This window comes from Xenopus laevis, chromosome 9_10L (genome assembly GCF_017654675.1).
Source record: "Xenopus laevis strain J_2021 chromosome 9_10L, Xenopus_laevis_v10.1, whole genome shotgun sequence".
NCBI lineage: Eukaryota > Metazoa > Chordata > Amphibia > Anura > Pipidae > Xenopus > Xenopus laevis.
Genome location: NC_054387.1, coordinates 56,466,610 through 56,484,806, shown reverse-complemented (window position 1 = coordinate 56,484,806; position 18,197 = coordinate 56,466,610). Strand labels below are relative to the sequence as shown.

At 41.5% G+C, this 18,197-nt stretch overlaps 1 protein-coding gene across 7 annotated transcripts in view; it reads right to left on the bottom strand.

Moving 5' to 3' along the window:
* itgb5.L (integrin subunit beta 5 L homeolog) overlaps positions 1–9,899 on the bottom strand; it is a 39,731-nt gene extending 29,832 nt beyond the window's left edge. The window contains exons 1-3 of one of the 7 annotated variants that reach the window (XM_018234437.2): positions 9,610–9,899; positions 8,603–8,694; positions 2,619–2,826 (exon numbers count right to left, since the gene is read on the bottom strand). In XM_018234437.2, coding sequence (XP_018089926.1) covers positions 2,619–2,826; positions 8,603–8,694; positions 9,610–9,700 — 391 coding nt within the window. In that variant the 5' untranslated portion in view covers positions 9,701–9,899. 7 annotated transcript variants of the gene reach the window in all.
* Positions 9,900–18,197: the final 8,298 nt, after the last annotated feature.

Genomic DNA, 18,197 nt, shown 5'->3' with positions numbered 1-18,197 from the left:
AAACCCAAACTCAGTGTATTTTATTACATAACTATTACTATTTCACTGGGGAATTACAATCACCTACAGGCTGAGGCTGAGTACAGCTCTTGTTCACAGTGCCTTGTGCTTCTATAAGTACCCTGCACACACCCATGTGTAACTGAATGATCTGTTCACTAGCACAAGTGTCTCGATCATGCTGTGATGACCATAATCAAAGTAGCTTGCTCTTGTATTTTCTTTCTCTCCAGTGTGAACCTTTATATTCCATCTGGTTGCTAGGGCCAGTGACTGTGGCAACCAGAAAAAGTTTTCATTTTTCATTTCATTTTTATTCCTTCCCTAAATTCCTCAGTTGTTCCATCCCTCAATCTGTCGATTAAGCACAGGATCAGGGAGCCTGGTAGTGCAACTAACCTTACTGATTTTGTAGTAGGCTCCTAAAGCCTCACACAAAGAACTCAGAACAAGCAACACCCACCCCTGAAGGACTTATGAGGACCCACCCTCTCTGGGTGCAGAGCATGCAAGGCAAACTGACAACACACTAGAAATTATTTTGGAGTGCTTCCTTCAGTTTCTCCTTGAAATGATAATGCAGGGACTGTCTGTTTGTGTTTATATATAGCTTTAATGGACAGCACAATAGTCTGCTCAGAAAGAACAAGGACAAAGAACAAGGTGAATAACTTCTAGCATAGAGTGTGCTGCCACTCTGCCTTGCTAGAATAGGTTCAGTTATGAAATTCTGCAGCCATAAAGGTCTGAAGACCAAGGGTTGGTCCTCAGAAGTCCCTCTGGGGTGGGGGTTTCAGGCCTAAAAGAGGCAGTGCACCTTAAAGTTCACTTTTAGTATGTTATAGAATGGGGAATTCTTAGCAACCTTTCAATTGATCTTCGTTTTTTTTTTATTATTTCCCTTCTTCTTCTGCTTCTGACTCTTTCTTACAAAGAGGGATCACTGACCCCTGCAACAACAAAAAACTATTACTTTTTATAACTCTTCTTTCTATTCAGGCCACCTCCTATTCATATTCAGATCTCTCATTTACCATTGCCTGGTTAATTAAGACCATAGCAACCAGATAGGTACTGTAATTCCAAACTGGAGATCTGAAGAAGAAGATAAATAATTTAAAAAAAAACACATATAATGAAAAATGAAAACCAGTTGCAAATTGTCTCAGAATATCACGATCTACATCATACTAAAAGTTAATTTTATGATGAACCACCCCATTAATATACTGCTCGTGAGATGAGGGGTATATGCACTGGTAATTCCATGAGATAGCTGCCTGCATGGACAGTTGTGAGCTGTATGGGTGAGGGGATATAATAGCCCTGCAATGGCCTTGCAGTAAGAATCCAAGGGCTCATGTGCATGCAGAAGAGCCAACTTTAATGTGCAAATGAGAGTCCCATATATAGAACATGCTTCATGAGCATCTAGAACAAAAGAACAGCAGAGAGATATTGTAGGGAATGGGACAATGCTCGGATGCTGTAAGGGACTGAATGCCCAGGGGAAGGGGCACTTTATAATCTATACAATGTATCACAGATATGAGTGCAGATACAGACACATATAAGCTTCCTAGGAGGCTGGGGGGCAGCTTCTACCAGATCAGTAACACAGACTATAGGACACAATGGTCCAGAAGGGGATGGGACACAGCTCTGAGTGACCTAGAAAAACAGACAAGTGATAAATTTCCATTCCAGCGCACTCACGCTAGTCACAGCCCTGAACATCACTGGGACACTATGTTTTATAAGCGCACTGGATCATACCAGCACAGTAGCAAAAAGCCCAGAGCAAAACAGCCATTGTACTTCTGCACTCTCTCCATCAGTTTAAAAGGGAACTCCTCCCAAAAACTGTTTGGTTTTTTTTTTGCATGATGAAAAAATATAAATCTAGACTAGTCCCCAATATCCATTAATTTCCCATTCTCACTGGGTTTATAGTTTTGTGTAACTGTTGCTGCTATAAAAATTCAAGTCTATCCAGAAGTTTGTATCCTCTGACTTGTGAAATAAAGTAGCAGAATCCAGCTAATGTACATAACTGGTAGAGGAGGGACTTCTGCTATATTGGTTCAGTTGTCAGACTCAGCGACAGATAAGGACAATAGCCATAACAGTCAATGTATATTGGGAAATTGCTTAGAGTTACATTGTTTCAGGAGTCAGAGCCAGCAGTGCAGACTAACACAATGACAGTTGCACATAAACATACCCAGTGAGAATGAGGAATCCATGGACATTGGGAAGTTGCACCAAATGCATCATTTCTTACTCTCTAACCACCTGAACATGTTTAACTTAATAAATAAGTGATAGTGTGTCTTTTAGAAAACTCATCTGCTTTATTCATGTAAAACATTATCATTTTATTACTTTCCCACAATTTACTGATATATATTTCGGTGCAGGTTCAGCAGCACCACCAATTTATGCTTCTGAAATTATTTCTGGGCAGATGATGCTTTTTTTAATGTGGTTGCTGATTTAATTATTTGCCACTCACAGGTAGGTAAACTGCTGCCATAGGGAATAGTGAGGATCACAGTGGGGCAGAGAATAAAAGGAACCTAAAGGCAATTGTAAAACAATGTACCAGGAGGACTGACCTGGGCGCAGAGACAGGGATATCTTCTGAGGTGCAACCTGGATGAAGTTTGTTTGTGAGGAGCTGGACTCCTTTGTACTGAGAGGGAGATTCTTGGTTATAGTGACGCTACTCCCGGGACCCTCAATGAAGTCTTTCTTGCAGCCTCTGCTGATGAGATTGTGCACAAAGTCACAGCGGGAAGTTACAGTCCTGGAGCCACTAAACTCCTAGAGAAACAGGTAAAGGATGTGTCAGAGCCTAAACGTACAGGTAAGAGGGCCGATCCTGCTGAATTGTATAGTACAGGGAGATTGTATAGGGAATTGTATAGTACAGGGAAATACATATGCCTGCATAGTTTTATGGAATCTCTATTTAAAGGCTATAAGCAAATCTATCTGGCTGTTCCTGCTGAGTTGTGCTTAGTACAGAGGTATACCTATGCCTGCACATTTTTATGGTATCTCTCTATACAGGCAAACATTAAAGGAACAGTAACATCAAAAAATAAAAGTAATCCAGTAATACAAAAATAAACAAAAAAAATAAACAAAAAATAATACAAAAAAAAAAAATACTACTATTGTTGAATAAATAGACTGCTGTGTAGCCATGGGGGCAGCCATTCAAAGGAGAAAAGGCTCCGGTAACACAGCAGATAGAACATAATGTTATCTGTTATCCACTATTTAGCCTGTGCCATATAGCCATTTTTCAATTTCCACCATTGCTACACAGCAGCTTATTTATATGAACTATAGAAGTGTTGCTGAAGCAGACACGTCAGTTTTACCAGTGCAGGGCAACAGTATGTGATATTTTTATTACTTGAAAACACTTTTTTTTGGTGTTAATGTTCTTTGAAGGTGGCCATACGTTATAAGATCTGCTTATTTGGCAAGGGCCTAACGTTTGGATTACAACAGCTGGAATATGTGTCATCAAAACACACACTACATCAACTAGCCAATGTAGTCCCTGATCTGATGAGAAAATCAAACCAGTCTATTGACATCTGGATGGTCTTAGGCAGGTGGACCCGTCGGAAGTCCCCATACAAAGGCAGGTAAACCTCAGAATCAGTCTAAAGGGCCTGAATCAGCAGATTTAAGCTGCCCACGTATGGCCACCTTTAGCTGATTTGTGCTTAGTACATACAGTGGAAATACTTATCTTAGCATGGTTTTATGGTATCTCTCAGTATAAGCTACAAGCAGACTAAAGCTGGCCATACATATGCCAAAAGAATGGATCTTGAGGTGGGCGATATTAGGCTGATCCAATTGTGGGCTCTAGGGCCCAACGATCGCATCACAATGAGGAGAATATGGGCGGTCAGATCGAGGACCACATCAACAATCCGATGCAGTCCTCGATCCAACAGGATTTTTAAATCTGCCCTATCAAAATCTAGCCGATTTTCGGGCAGATATCGATTGGGGAAGCCCATCTGACAGCCCCATACACTGCCCAGTAACCTGCTGACTTAATCTGCTAGAGTATGGGGGCCTTTAGGGCTGCTCTGAAGGTGGCCATAGATGTAGAGATCTTCTTGTTTGGCGATGTCGCCAAATGAGCGGATCTCTGCCCGATATGCCCACATTGAACTGGGCGAAATCAGGCTGATCCAATCAACGGACGTTTGGATTGCGGGACCGAATACACGTAGAGATGCGGCCGCGATCTGACGGGATTTCTTAACCCCCCCATCGGCCATATATCGATCGGGAAAGTCCGTTGGATGGTCCCACACACGGGCCAATAAGCTGCCGACTCTGTCTATCGGCAGCTTTTATCTGCCCGTGTATGGGGGCCTTGAGTGCTGTACTGTTTGGCTTTTCCATTGCAGATTTCAGGCAGGTGTAGAAGTTGTAGAGGAAGGCCCAGAGCCCTATACTGCCCTGTATGTACAAGAAAACCAAAAAAGGCAGCAGTGTAGAGAATATGAAGTAGATGATGGGGTTTAGAGGCATTTTAGGGTTAAATCTTAATTTCCTGTGCTGATCTGTACACAAATGCCAAGAAAGCATTTAGAGCGTCTGTAGCAGTGAATGGGGCAGAAGGGCCAGTGATGGGAGACACTGAGAGACATTGTACAGAGGGGACAGAGGTTAATTGCAGCAGCAGGGAGGATACAGGAAACCCACAGGGCACAGCATACGCTCACTGCTGCTGCAAACAGGACGACTGCTCCACTAACAGGTGCACAATTGTGTCTCACCATTAGGTCACTTTGTAGCATTTATCCAGCTGCACTGGAAAGGTCTTTGCCCTGAGTGGAGGGATGGTAGGGAGGGGTCTATCAGTTTCGATGTAGAACATCCCAAATCACATATATTTAGTGATATTTCTAGGTGCCTCCTTGTGCGGGCAAGCAAATTGATCCTATTCAAGGCTACCACATGGGCAAAATCTTGCCACCCAATAGAAAGGCAAGAAGCGGCCTACTGCCCACTCATATGGCTCACACGGAGACACTGCCTGTTTCAATAATTTAACCCTCTGGTCAGAAATAAAATGCATGATAATTGCAGTATAAAACTGCTACTAGCATGGAAATGAAAGAGGAAAGAAAATAAATATTGAATAACAAAAAATTCTAAAAAGGGCAAATTTACAGTAATTTCGGGTAGTTGGTTCCCTTCTAAAAACAAAATATGTTCAGAAGTAAAACTCCTGGCACAGAATAATCGATGACCTCTTGTGCAGGCAAGGAAGTGGTTAATATTAATTTCATTACATTTGTATAGTAAGTGCTATGCAGATTGCATGGGATACAATGTTGCAAAGTTACTTTCAAACTTGCCTCACTGTATATTCTAGGAATTATCATTCAGTTGTCAGCAAATCTCTCCTTCCTCCTTGAGGCTCCTGACCCATGTTTGTGTTAAAGGGAAACTATGACATTTACACATAACTATAAACCCAGTGAGGATAAGGAATGCATGGATATTGGGAAGTTTCTTAGAATAGCAATGTCTTTCATTGCACAAAAAAAACCCAGGGTTAAGTTCCCCTTTAAAGTAGAAGCTTTTATAAACGTATTTTGCAGTAACAAAGCAATGCTTTTCTTGAGTTTGATGGAGTGACGGTGCAACAATGAGCCAGTGTGTCACATACTCAGGGAGGACAGCTTTCTATCCTTTATATTACAGGGGAATTCTCCATACATTACTGATCTTGGGGGAAGCAAAATCATTAAACCAAATCTCACTCTCTCTCGCCCCTGACGCTCCTTTTCAAGTGATTCAATGGAACTGGGAGCTCTGGCAAGGAGCCTGCTAACGAGATAGCCCCATTGTTTCTTACGAGGGAAGCTTGACATGCTGTGAATAAAAATGTTCCCTTTATATCACTGTGGTGGGATCTTGGTTTAACCCAGTTCAGTCTCACTGAATGAAACTCTCACTGGTAATAACTGGACACTGAACTACTATAAGCCCTTAGTATAGATTGTAGCTCAGCTACAATCTAGTACTTCCAATTGAGCATGATCTGTATGGGCGACAACATCCATTCAGACTGGATAAAATTAGGTCTCACCAACAGCATAGGATGGGATTCTTTATTGCAAGGGCAGTCAGGTAATGGGATTCCCTACCAAGAGAGGGGGAATGAGGGATTCATTGGTGGAAGAGGAAAGGTGATAAAACCATCAGCATAGGAAAGGTTCTTTTACTGTGAGGGCAGTCAGGTTATGGGATTTCCCTACCAAGAGAGGGGAATGGGTGGGGAAAAGAAATACCATCAGCACAGGAAGGGATTCTGTCTGACGCTGAGAAATAGGACCAACTGTAGATGAATAAAAGGACAGAAAGCACGGGTCACTTTGCAATACCATATTATTTAATTTCAAAAGAGGGGGACAAACAATTTACCTTCCATAAGAAGGAAAACTGACCCCAAGGAGCCCATAAATAAATCCAACTGGGCAGAGCTATAAAACACATTACTAGACCCATAACAAATTATAAAGAAGGACATTATGTTCCATGAAATCATCTTTGTAATTCAGGGGACAGGAATTTGTTCCCCCTTGTAGCTTATTACATTTTTTGACCAAAGAACTCCATTCCCAAATGAGAACCCCTGGGAGGTTCCACTCACCCCAGGATCTACATGGTGGGCTCGGGGGGTGGGGAGGAATGAGACAAACAGAAATTTGACTGACAAGCATCCCCTACACAGCCTTCCTCAACACCAATTCAGAACATAAAGAAAACATTTTTGCTAAGGAGCCAAACTGTGGGATAAACTGCTCAAATCTTTACCCCTACTGGACAGCCTCAGAGGGCAGGAGTCACAGGGAAAAGTTCTCATATTTACAAAATGAATACAAGATGTGTGTATTTGGGAAGACATGGCAGGCAGGCACCCAGGGGCAGATATAAATATAGCTAAAACAACAATCACTTGGGGTGCCTAACTTTTAGCACCCCCAATCGGAAAAAGACTTTCCTTCTCCTTTAAGGTTGTTAAATATAGCAATATACATTTTTCTATTAATCATTATTTAAGTAATATTTTCTATGAAACAGAATGCTAATAGTGATATTATGGATGTAGATCATAATGGGACAACATCACTAAAAGGAGACCTAACGTTAGTAAAGTATGGGCACTCGTGATGTAAATCTTGAAGACCAAATTTCACTACTAATCTGTGTCAGGAACACAAAGCAATTGTCCTGCATCAAAATCTCATGTATTGCTCTTTATGCATCTTCTAATTGAGCACTGGACCAGTAAATCCAGCACTGAGCATAAACTAAAGGTGGCCATACATGGAGAGATCCGCTCGTTTGGCGATGTCACCAAATGAGCGGATCTCCCTCCGATATGCCCACCTTGAGGTGGGCAATATCGGGCTGATCCGATCGTGGGCCCTAGCGAACGCGAACGGGCGGTCGGATCGCGAGACCGCATCAACGAACAGATGCGGCCGCGATCCGACGGGATTTTTAGTCCCATCCGATCGAGATCTGGCCGACTTTTGGCCAGATCTCGATCGGGGAAGACCGTCGGGGGCCCCCATACATGGGCCAATAAGCTGCCGACTCGGTCTGTCAGCAGCTTTTATCGGCCTGTGTATGGCCACCTTAAATCCTGTCCCAGAAGACATATGAATTGAGCAGAATGTGAGCTCAGAGGGTAAGGGAAAATAAGCACAACTAAATTCAGGAACCATAGGAGAACCCTCATTGCAGACAGCAGAATTGTAAGAAGAACTCAAACACAGAACAGTATCAGTCCACAATCCAATATTTAGATCAAGGCAGAATTACTGTAATCCAAACCCATTTGTCAGGAAACAGCAGAACCAATGTACTGGTAGATGAATCAGAGTACTGCAGTCCCAGAGAATAGATGTATACTGTAGATGTAATGTGATCCCAGAGGAACCCAAATGCTGAAGGCGCAAAGTGCAAAAAGTACAAGAATATTGCTGAAGAAAGGAAAATGGCCCTAGGTTGCACAACACAATGACATGGAATCTGTCCCCACATAAAGAGCAGCATCCAATTTAGTATTACCTGGTCCTAGGGATCAGAGGGCACCCCATATTAGCCAAAGAGAGATTTTTTTTTCTGCTCCACTGACCAAACATAACGTCCGCCTCACCTAAACTTGTATACGTGAGTTTAAATAAGGATGGAATTCCAAAGTTCACAGTTGCCTCTGGCTCTGAGTGAGGTGGTGTTATTACTTAGTATGTGCCTATAGAAATAGCCACTTCTTTCCATTACACAGACTCAAAGGAAAATTAAAGACACTGCACCAGCTCCTGCAGACTATAACGGAATCTGCCCCAAGAACAGACTATTCAATGTATCCTATGGATCTCCCACTGACTTGCCAACATGTCTCAGAATGAGACATTCAGAACATCGCTACTTTCATTGTAAGCACAAGAGTCTTCACTTGTTTTTGAGGATCCTCTGGGCGACACAAGCCCATATAGGAACGAATTGGGCAGGGGTATAATTCAGAATCAGCACATACCTCCTGGGAGCACCAGGCACACTGAGGGTGTGTAAGAAGGCACTCGTGGCAGGATGCTGAAGTTGCACTCCGGGTTGTACACACATTTGGACCTGTAAGATGGACATAGGATTAGGAGTGTGACTACTAAACTTTAGAGACTGAATAACCATCTGTGTAAGCACAAGGGGAAGAATAACCAGCTGAGGGTGCAGGGAGTATTATCAACTGGGAGGAATAAAGTACAGGAGGGTACTAACGAAAGGTGCATAAATAAAGGCAGTAAATCCTCTCCTAGGATAAGGGGTTTGGGTGCGATCACAGTACAAGACTGAAATATCAGGGAGTGAATGTGGCACAAGGCAGTAACAATAACAGGGCAGGGGTGCAAGCCACTGATATTAATGTAGGGAGGAGTCACAGGACAGTTGCTATTCTAGGGAGCAGGACACACATACTGACAGCAGGAACGCGAAATAACAGTAACAGAACTAGTGGGAACAATCAGGGTTCTACAAGTGAGGACCACGATAATGACCTTATTGTTAGTAGATGTGTATGCTAATCCAAATATTGGCACAATGGGCAATCCTAAACCGCCTTCCCTACACTCCCTGCACCCACATAATGTCTTTCCTACACTCCCTGCAGCCTCATACTGCCCTTCTTATACCCACTGCGCCCTCATACTGTATTTTCTAAATTCCTTCCAACCTTTCAATGCCCTACCCTAACTTTCTGACAAATACTGTCCTTCCATGCCCTCAAAAGTCTCCCAAAATCTCCTAATTGCTGCAACCCCAACGCTTTGTCCTCCTCTCCCTGCTCTGTGCCCCCAAAGACTTTCCCTCCCTTAATGCTCTGCCACCCCCAACCCTTTCCTCCTCTCTGTGTCCCCAGATATTTCCCCCTCCTACTCCCTGCCCCCTTCTACTGCCCCCTCTAAACTTTCCGCACCCCGACACTACTTCTCCCTCCAACTCCACAACTGCCCCGTCCCAGACCCTCCTTCCCCGCACTCCGCTCACCTCCCAGACTCAGGACCAGGCAGCAAAGCAGCGATACCACCAGTAGAACCCGACTCCGTGCGCTTCTCTCCATTCCCTCCCTGTGCCCCATGGTCCTGTGAGTGTGAGTCGCGCGTCCCCAGCTCAGTCTCCCCGATATCAGGTGCCCATAATGTGCTTTTCCATTGCAGCCCTAACTCTGGCACCGGGACTCCAGATCCTCCCGGCCTGGGACCTGCCCGGACCCTCCTATCCCACTCCCACCGGCCTCTGCTCCTCCTACTCCACTCCCAGCCTTAACCCCTGCCTGCCCGCAATCCAGAGCTCATTAAATCGCGCCTCCCGTCCCACACCTACCCCTTTCCTTCCCACAATCCCATTCACTTTAACCATTGCCTGCAACATATCCCAATGACATAAATCTCTGTTTGTCCAGAAGCCCATTTATTGTTTTAGAGCCTGAAAATAAGTGTCTGTCCTCAGAATTTGCCAGTTCTGCCCTGCTTTATGGCTGAGATATCCTATCTGATCCCCATTGTAAGCAGCACTCCTGCCCTGCTTTACGGCTGAGATTCTAGCTATCTGTATAACAGAGCATTCTGTCACAGTGACACAGATCATGTAGCATAATTAGAGCTGTAGATGCTGCACATATAATTGCTGTTGAAAGCATTATCTGTCTGTCTACAATCCTGGTTCAATTTAAAAGTTACAGAGCTATATTTGTTTTTGTTTATTTCTCCTTTAAGGCCTGGTCTGTACTTCCCAGAAGGGGGAGCTCCTGTCCTGCATCTGATTGCTTTGTGAGGAGAAGACTTTTCTGAAGTCTGCGTTTGGGAATGCCTATGGTACAGTAACACATAATTGTTGTACCGATGAAGCACTGTATCAGTAGGCTTTAGTTCCCACAATCCCTTGCATGTCCCGAGTCCTGAGAAGAAGGAGATCAACAGAAGCATGCAAAGCATTGTGGGAATTGGAGTCTTGGCTAGAGGAAGCATTTTCTTTTATTATGTTAAAGAAATGGACATCCGTTGTACTGGAATTCATTTGGAGTTTATGCTGACAAGACCTGAAAGACACTTTTTGGATAATTCTGGACTTGGTGACTCCAAAACCAGTTCCTCATAGGTGAGACGGATGAGACAGTTTGTGCCTTTTGGTCAGTCATTTTTATTGGTGATTTTTATGTAGGAAACATTGTGGCACTTACTATTTGCTGCCTAAAATTTATTTACAAATATTTGAGCAATGCTGACACCTATTGGCGGAATTTGGGAAAGTCTTTGTTATGTGCTCTTGGCAGTTAAATATCATTATTATTACTGATATCATTGCATGGTTCAGAAGTCTCAGGACATGTCCTTTGCTGTGGGTGGGTGTGTTATCAGTCAGTTGGAAAAATAGAAATATATTAGACTAAATATATTAGTCACTGGTAAACCTCTCTATTTAAGAATACATATGGGCTGTCTGAAAAAGATAGATTGACTTACTCCCTACTAATGAAATTAGTAAAGAAAATAAATATTGTACAATTGGTTAAACATTATCTTTTTACATCCTTATTAGAAATAATTGAAGACCCTTCAAATAATAAAATATAATCAATCTCCCAAATGCTCATTCATTTTGCTCATTAATGTTTTAAGTAAGCTGGGAAATTAATGGTTTTCCTTCATGAAGTCTAATGTCACATCAATGGAACTCATTTCTAACGTACAGAATTTTAAGCATCTTATCAACCCTGAAAATTGGATAGACTAACAATTTAGGCTTATACATCTTGGTTATAGTACAATTTATAAAAAAAATTACTCCATAACAGTTTCGCTTTGCCCAAAATGTAATTACCTATGGTCTTGCCCGACCATAAGAAAGCTTTTGAATAGAATTGAGATATTTGTCAGAGATAAAACGAAAATGGATATAGTATTAAAGGAGAAGGAAAGTTATTTTATACTTAGGGGCACCCCCGAGTGATTGTATTTACACACACCGGGCCGGTGCTTCTATCACCAGGGAGAGATCCTCTTCCAGTTTCTTTCAGCTTGCAACTGCACATGTGCAGTAGAACAAAAAGTCAAACTTTAACAAAAAAGCCGACAATTTCATTCTATATGCGTCTGCCCGAGCAAATTTGAAGAGCGAAGAAACAGGTAGAGTATTGTTCCATGGTGCTCATTGGAAGAACCCAGGGCCGGTGCAGTTATCTGCTTATAGGAGCACCAGCCCGGAGTATAAGGTAAGTAAATATAATCACTTGCGTGTACCTAACTGTTGGCACCCCCAAATATAAAATGACTTACCTTCTCTTTTAACTCCAACATTTGCTTTACTAGACCAAAAACAATCTCTCCAATTGGCAAATAAAAATTCAACCTTTAACTTTTCAGAGGACAGATTGAATTTTTGTATCTTATTAATGGCAGCAACACGCACGTCAATTTATCTTAAAATAAAAAAAGATTATTTTAAAAATAAAATGTGGATGGGTGCTTGGATTTATACTTCAAGGGATGGTATATGCTGTGGGATACCTCTGTTATTCTTTAATTTATGCATTATATATGCTGAGGGCACTTTGGGATACCACTGTATCATTATGAACTGGGGTCACAGTGCCATTATATATTATGGACACTGTCATTATATGCTGTGTGGTCAATGTACAAACTGGGGTCTCTGTGATATTATATTCTGTTGGTCACTGTGACACTATATCCTGAAGCTCTGTGGGTCATCCCATACTGGGTTCACTGCTATACAAAATATGCTGGAAGTCATAATATTCTGTGGGTCACTGTGACATTATAAACTTCAGGTCACTGTGACATTTAATGCTGGGGCCCATTGTCTCATTATATGCTGTGACTGACTATACAAATATTCTGACATAATGTCCTTGGATTGGGGGGCCCCTAAAAAAGGTTGCACATCAAGGGGTAATCTGAACAAAAAAGTATCCAAGGATTATGTCTATGGTCTATGGCTAAGGGATCTTTGAGAAGCACAAAATGTGTGAGATTTAGTTTGGAACTATCATACATGTAATTATCTCTTTAATTCACTCTGGTATGGGGTATCTTAGTATTTTGCCTGGTTATTGTTCTTGTCCCCAAGTTGCAGCTGCCCCAGTGCTGTTCCTTTCAGACAATGTTCATGACCCATCTGTATTATATCCCAAACATTTGCCACCTAAGTCAGGTCTGTAACCAAAAATCAACGGCACCATACTATTTAGCTGGCAGTGTCCTTCCCCTCCAGATGGCATTGGTTATTAGCCAAGTAGAATGGAGCCTCAGTTTAAAAAAAGTTTGTCTACATATATGATGCCCATGATCTTCCTTGTCATACCCTGTTACACTTAAACTCTGCAGGTTTCACTTGGGCCCCTAACTTTCACCAAACACAGTTTTTACCCATGTATCTGTGTGCAATTATTCCTTTCTTATCCTGTACATTAGTAAATCAGTAGGGGACCTGCGTCAAATACTGGCATATAAATAAGGGCACAATCTTTTATCTGATTTCCATTTTTATTGTGGATTAAAGGGGGTGGTTTGCTCTCACTGTATCATACAGACAGTTATCCAGCACTTCAGTGATAGGGGCTTACTTTTGAGGGGTGCACGCCAAACAATGTGTTCACCGCACATCCTGTGAAATCCAATAGTAGTTCGCAGCACTCCCAGATAATGATAAAAACTGCCTTTATTTCACTTTACATCTGGCACAGCAACGTTTCGGACCTCCAGGTCCTTTTTCAAGCTGACAAAGTATACATTTACAGATCCCCTACTCTTACAATGCCCTCTAGTGGTTATAATACACCAAATTACTTTGTTTAAAGATACATTGTAATATATATATATATATATATATATATATATATATATAAATATAAATATATATATATATATATATATATATATATATATACATATATATATAAATATATATATATATATATAATATATATATATATACACACTTCATTTCCACACTATATACAATGTTGCACTGCATTTATCTATAACAAGGAGACTAACTTAACTTTTGTTGCATCACTTGTACATTCTTTGGTGGCCACTAGAAAATAAAACAAAGTAGGTATCACATTAAAAACATGTTTAATGCTCCTGTTCAAAAATTACTAGAACTGAATTTCGAGTTCCAATGGCAGCCCAAGACAATCAAATATTTAGGCATACTGTTAACTTCGGATTACAATACTATTTCTGCTGCTAATTACCCTCAGGTATTTAAGAAAATATTCTCTACGCTTAGGACATGGGAATCCATGAAACTGTCTTGGCTTGGTAAAATTCATGCCTTTAAGATGTCTATCCTTCCACAGTTGCTGTATCTTTTCCGTACGTTACCAGTAAGCCCTCCTATGACAACCCTAACTAAACTCCAATCCTCTTGTCAGAAATTTATCTGGGGGGGTAAAAGAGCTAGGATGAAAGCAAGTGTGACTTATAGGAGTAGACGGAGGGGAGGACTTGGGGCCCCAAATTTCCGACTGTATTATATCGCAGCACAATTGGCCCAGATGTCGGAATGGCATGTCACTTCTCACTCTCCTCTTTGGATAGATATAGAACAGTCGCAGGTTGGCAATCTGTTACTTAGCAATCTCATCTGGACCAAAGGGAACGTAAACCTCACACTACCCCCCACTGTGATCCACTCTCTGTCGCTATGGAGGAGTATCCGGTCTCAATACCCGTTATCCTCATATTACCGCCCAGCCCTGTCTATGTTACGGAATTCGGAGTTTCTTCCTGGTCAGGCAGGGTCGACTTTTCAGTGGTGGCATATGAACAATTTGTCTATGATAGCCCAACTGACTCCGAATCACAAGTTTATAGATGTTCCCACTTTGACAGCCAAATATCATATGCCTCCCTCCGAGATATTCCGGTATGCCCAGATGCGACATTATTTCCTCTCCATAATAGGAAATGAATCTCGCTCTTTACCTCCCCCCACTATGTTTGAACAATTGTGCCTCCATTCACTCCCACATAAGGGTGCCATTTCCAGAATCTATGATCAGTTAGCTCATCAACAGCCATTAAAGGACTTACTATACATTAGGCAATGGGAACGGGAGCTTCATGTCACTTTGGAGGAGGATGATTGGTTAGATAGGTTCCTAGATATAACTAAATGTTCTCCCAGTATCTTGATTCAAGAAACTTCTCAAAAGGTTATGTCACGTTGGTACCTGGTCCCTGAGAAAATTTCTGCATGGTATCCTGCTACATCTCCCACTTGTTTTCGGGGATGTGGACAGGTAGGATCTTACCTACATGTATGGTGGTCCTGTCCCAAAGCAATTAGATATTGGACACGTGTTTATACCATGATCACTAGCATCACAGGGCTCACTTTAACTAAGCTTCCTGCAGTGGCACTGCTTCACGGCGGAATTACAGGATGTAATAAATATGTGAAAAAATTGATATGCCGTATTTTTTCGGCCGCCAAACAAATTATAGCTAAAGCATGGAAAACACCTACTCTTGATATACCTTTGGTTAAGTCCAGATTAGATGGTTACATGGTGATGGAGAAGCTTACCATGCTGGCTAGTGACGAGATTGATACTTTTCATGGGATCTGGGACCCGTGGCTCCGATATAGAGGACTTACTATTTGACTCCAGTCCTGTTGCCCTTTATTAGAAAATACAGCCCTTGACCTAAATACCACCTTACCTATATCATGCCTATACAATGTATACCACCACGGCTGTTACTGCTTTGAGATGGTTCGCTGTAAGAGTTGAGACTATATATATATATATATTTTTTTTTTTTCTCTCTCTCTATCTTTACTGTCCCTTGTTTTCTTTCTTCCTTCCATGGCATGGGAAGTTTCCTAGGGCAATTGTTCCATTATGGCTATGTTGACTTGATATGCTGACTCTGTACTAACGTAATGTGTATCCCTGTTTATACTGCATTTTGTTGGATATTGTCATATTGCCAACTGTCATTTTTTTTTTTCTCTTTCCATTGCCTTTTTTTTTTGCTTTCTGTATTTCCTTGAAAATTGAATAAAGATTATTTTCAAAAAAAAAAAACATGTTTAAAAATTTTTTAAAACGACATACTTATAACAACGGGTTTAATTCATATTCCTTATTCAGTCCTCTGGGCATAAGGGTTCCCAATTTTCTAATCCAATCCGCCTCACATTTTAATAACTGTTTAACCCTATCACCTCCTCTCCTAGGTCTGGGGATTTGTTGTAAAATTTGAAAACGCAACGCCTCCTTGTTATAGATAAATGCAGTGCAACATTATATATATAGTGTGGAAATGTATAAATATTACAATGTATCTTTAAACAAAGTAATTGGTGTATTGTAACCACTAGAGGGCATTGTAAGAGTAGGTACTTAAAGGGATACTGTCATGGGAAAACGTGTTTTTTTCAAAATGCATCAGTTAAAAGTATTGCTCCAGCAGATTTCTGCACTGAAATCCATTTTTCAAAAGAGCAAACAGATTTTTTATATATTCAATTTTGAAATCTGACATGGGGCTAGACATATTGTCTGTTTCCCAGCTGCCCCCAGTCATGTGACTTGTGCTCTGCTAAACTTTAGTCACTCTTTACTGCTGTACTGCAAGTTGGAGTGATATCACCCCCCCCCCCCCGGAAACCTAAAAAAAGAACAATGGGAAGGTAACCAGATAGCAGCTCCCTAACACAAGATAACAGCTCCCTGGTAGATCTCAGAACAGCACTCAATAGTAAACGCCAAGTCCCACTGAGACTGATTCATTTACATTAACTAGGAAAAATAACAGCCTGCCAGAAAGAAGTTCCACCCTAAAGTGCAGGCACAAGTCACATGACTGGGACAGCTGGGAAACTGACAATATATCTAGCCCCATGTCAGATTTCAAGATTGAATATAAAAACATATTGTGAATTACACAGTGTGACCTTGCTATTCCTCTCATTACAATGATTCAAAATGCAAAACTGTAATGGAACTGTGATTCAGCATTTGTAAAGAGAAAGTCAGTCCCCTGACGTGATTTGCCTACATCTGAGTGTCTCTGACACTGAGTTCTATCAGCAGGCCATTACTGCTGATTTATCACTCAGGGGAGTCTCTTCCCTCTAATTCCTAGTCACTTAGGTCTGGGATAATAAAGATGTCCAGTCTGTGGCCTAAGGACCTGCAGCAAAAGGAATTGTCTATGGAATTGCTGGCCTGAATCCCACCCAATTAGCAAGAGAAAGTGACAAATGGCACATAAGACTGTCCAGGTCATAAGGTTCATAAGAGTAAGGGCCACATTGGCCAAGGCTGCTAATCCTAATGACCCTGCCTGGAACATTAGTTCCAACTAAAAAGCTACCCAGTGTTTGGCTGCAGCAACATGATAATGCTTTATGTCTTTATTTTTATTTGAAGGTAATCCTTTAGTAAACTTGTTCGTTTATATGAGACATGTTCAAGAAGAACAACAACACATATGCGTGTACTTTGTAACCACTCGGCTTCAGAGTGCAATCTCCATGGCCTATTTTTACTTCTATTTATCGATTTATCTCAGTTATGGAGCCTCATAAAGCCTCCAACGTCAGACTCTGTTACTGCATATTATAATTGGAGGCAATCAGTGGCGTAACAAGCACTTGCTGGGCCATCCCCCGCCAAAAATCTTTGAAGGGGCCCGACTGACATAGTAACAGTCCCCCTCTCCTCCCCCCTCCGTTGCTTGAGCGTGCACACCTGCTCGATGCTGTTTGGACGCAAAATTTTCTTTAAAGGGGTTGTTCACCTTTAAATTAACTTTTAGTATGACGTAGAGAGTGATATTCTGAGACAATTTGCAGTTGGTTTTCATTTTTTTATTATTTGTGGATTTTGAGTTATTTCGTTTTTGATTCTGCAGCTCTCCAACGTCACCGTTTCATAAATCTGGTGGCTAGGGTCCTAATTACCTTAGCAACCATGCACTGATTTGAACAAGAGACTAGAATATGACTAGGAGAGGGCCTAAATAGAAAGATAAGCAATAAAAAGTAGCAATAACAATACATTTGTAGCCTTACACAGCTTTTGTGTTTAGATGGGGTCAGTGACCCCCGATTTGAAAGCTGGAAAGAATCAGAAGAAGAAGGCAAATAATTCAAAAACTTTCAAAAATAAATAATGAAGACCAATTGAAAAGTTGCTTAGAATTGGTCATTCTATAACATACTAATAGTTAACTTTAAGGTGGACCACCCCTTTGAGAGAGAGAGGTTTTTAGTGGTGCAGATCTGCTTCCTCTATTGTTACGCGCCTGGGGACAATAAAATCCGATAACTGTGCTGTAGCAGGTGATTTAGAACAGGTGGAACAGGACAAGCAGTGCAGGTTTGGAATAGTTGCAGGGACCCATTGTCTCATTATAAACATATTCCCCCCCAGATTGGTGATGTTTGAATCATTGTCTCAGTACTTTGGGTAGTACCCACAAGGTTCCTTATACGGTTGCACCACGTCTCTGTGAGCCAGTTTAACTCTACACCTAGGGGCAAATTTATTATGCTGTGTAAAAAACAATGGGATAATACACCACACAGCG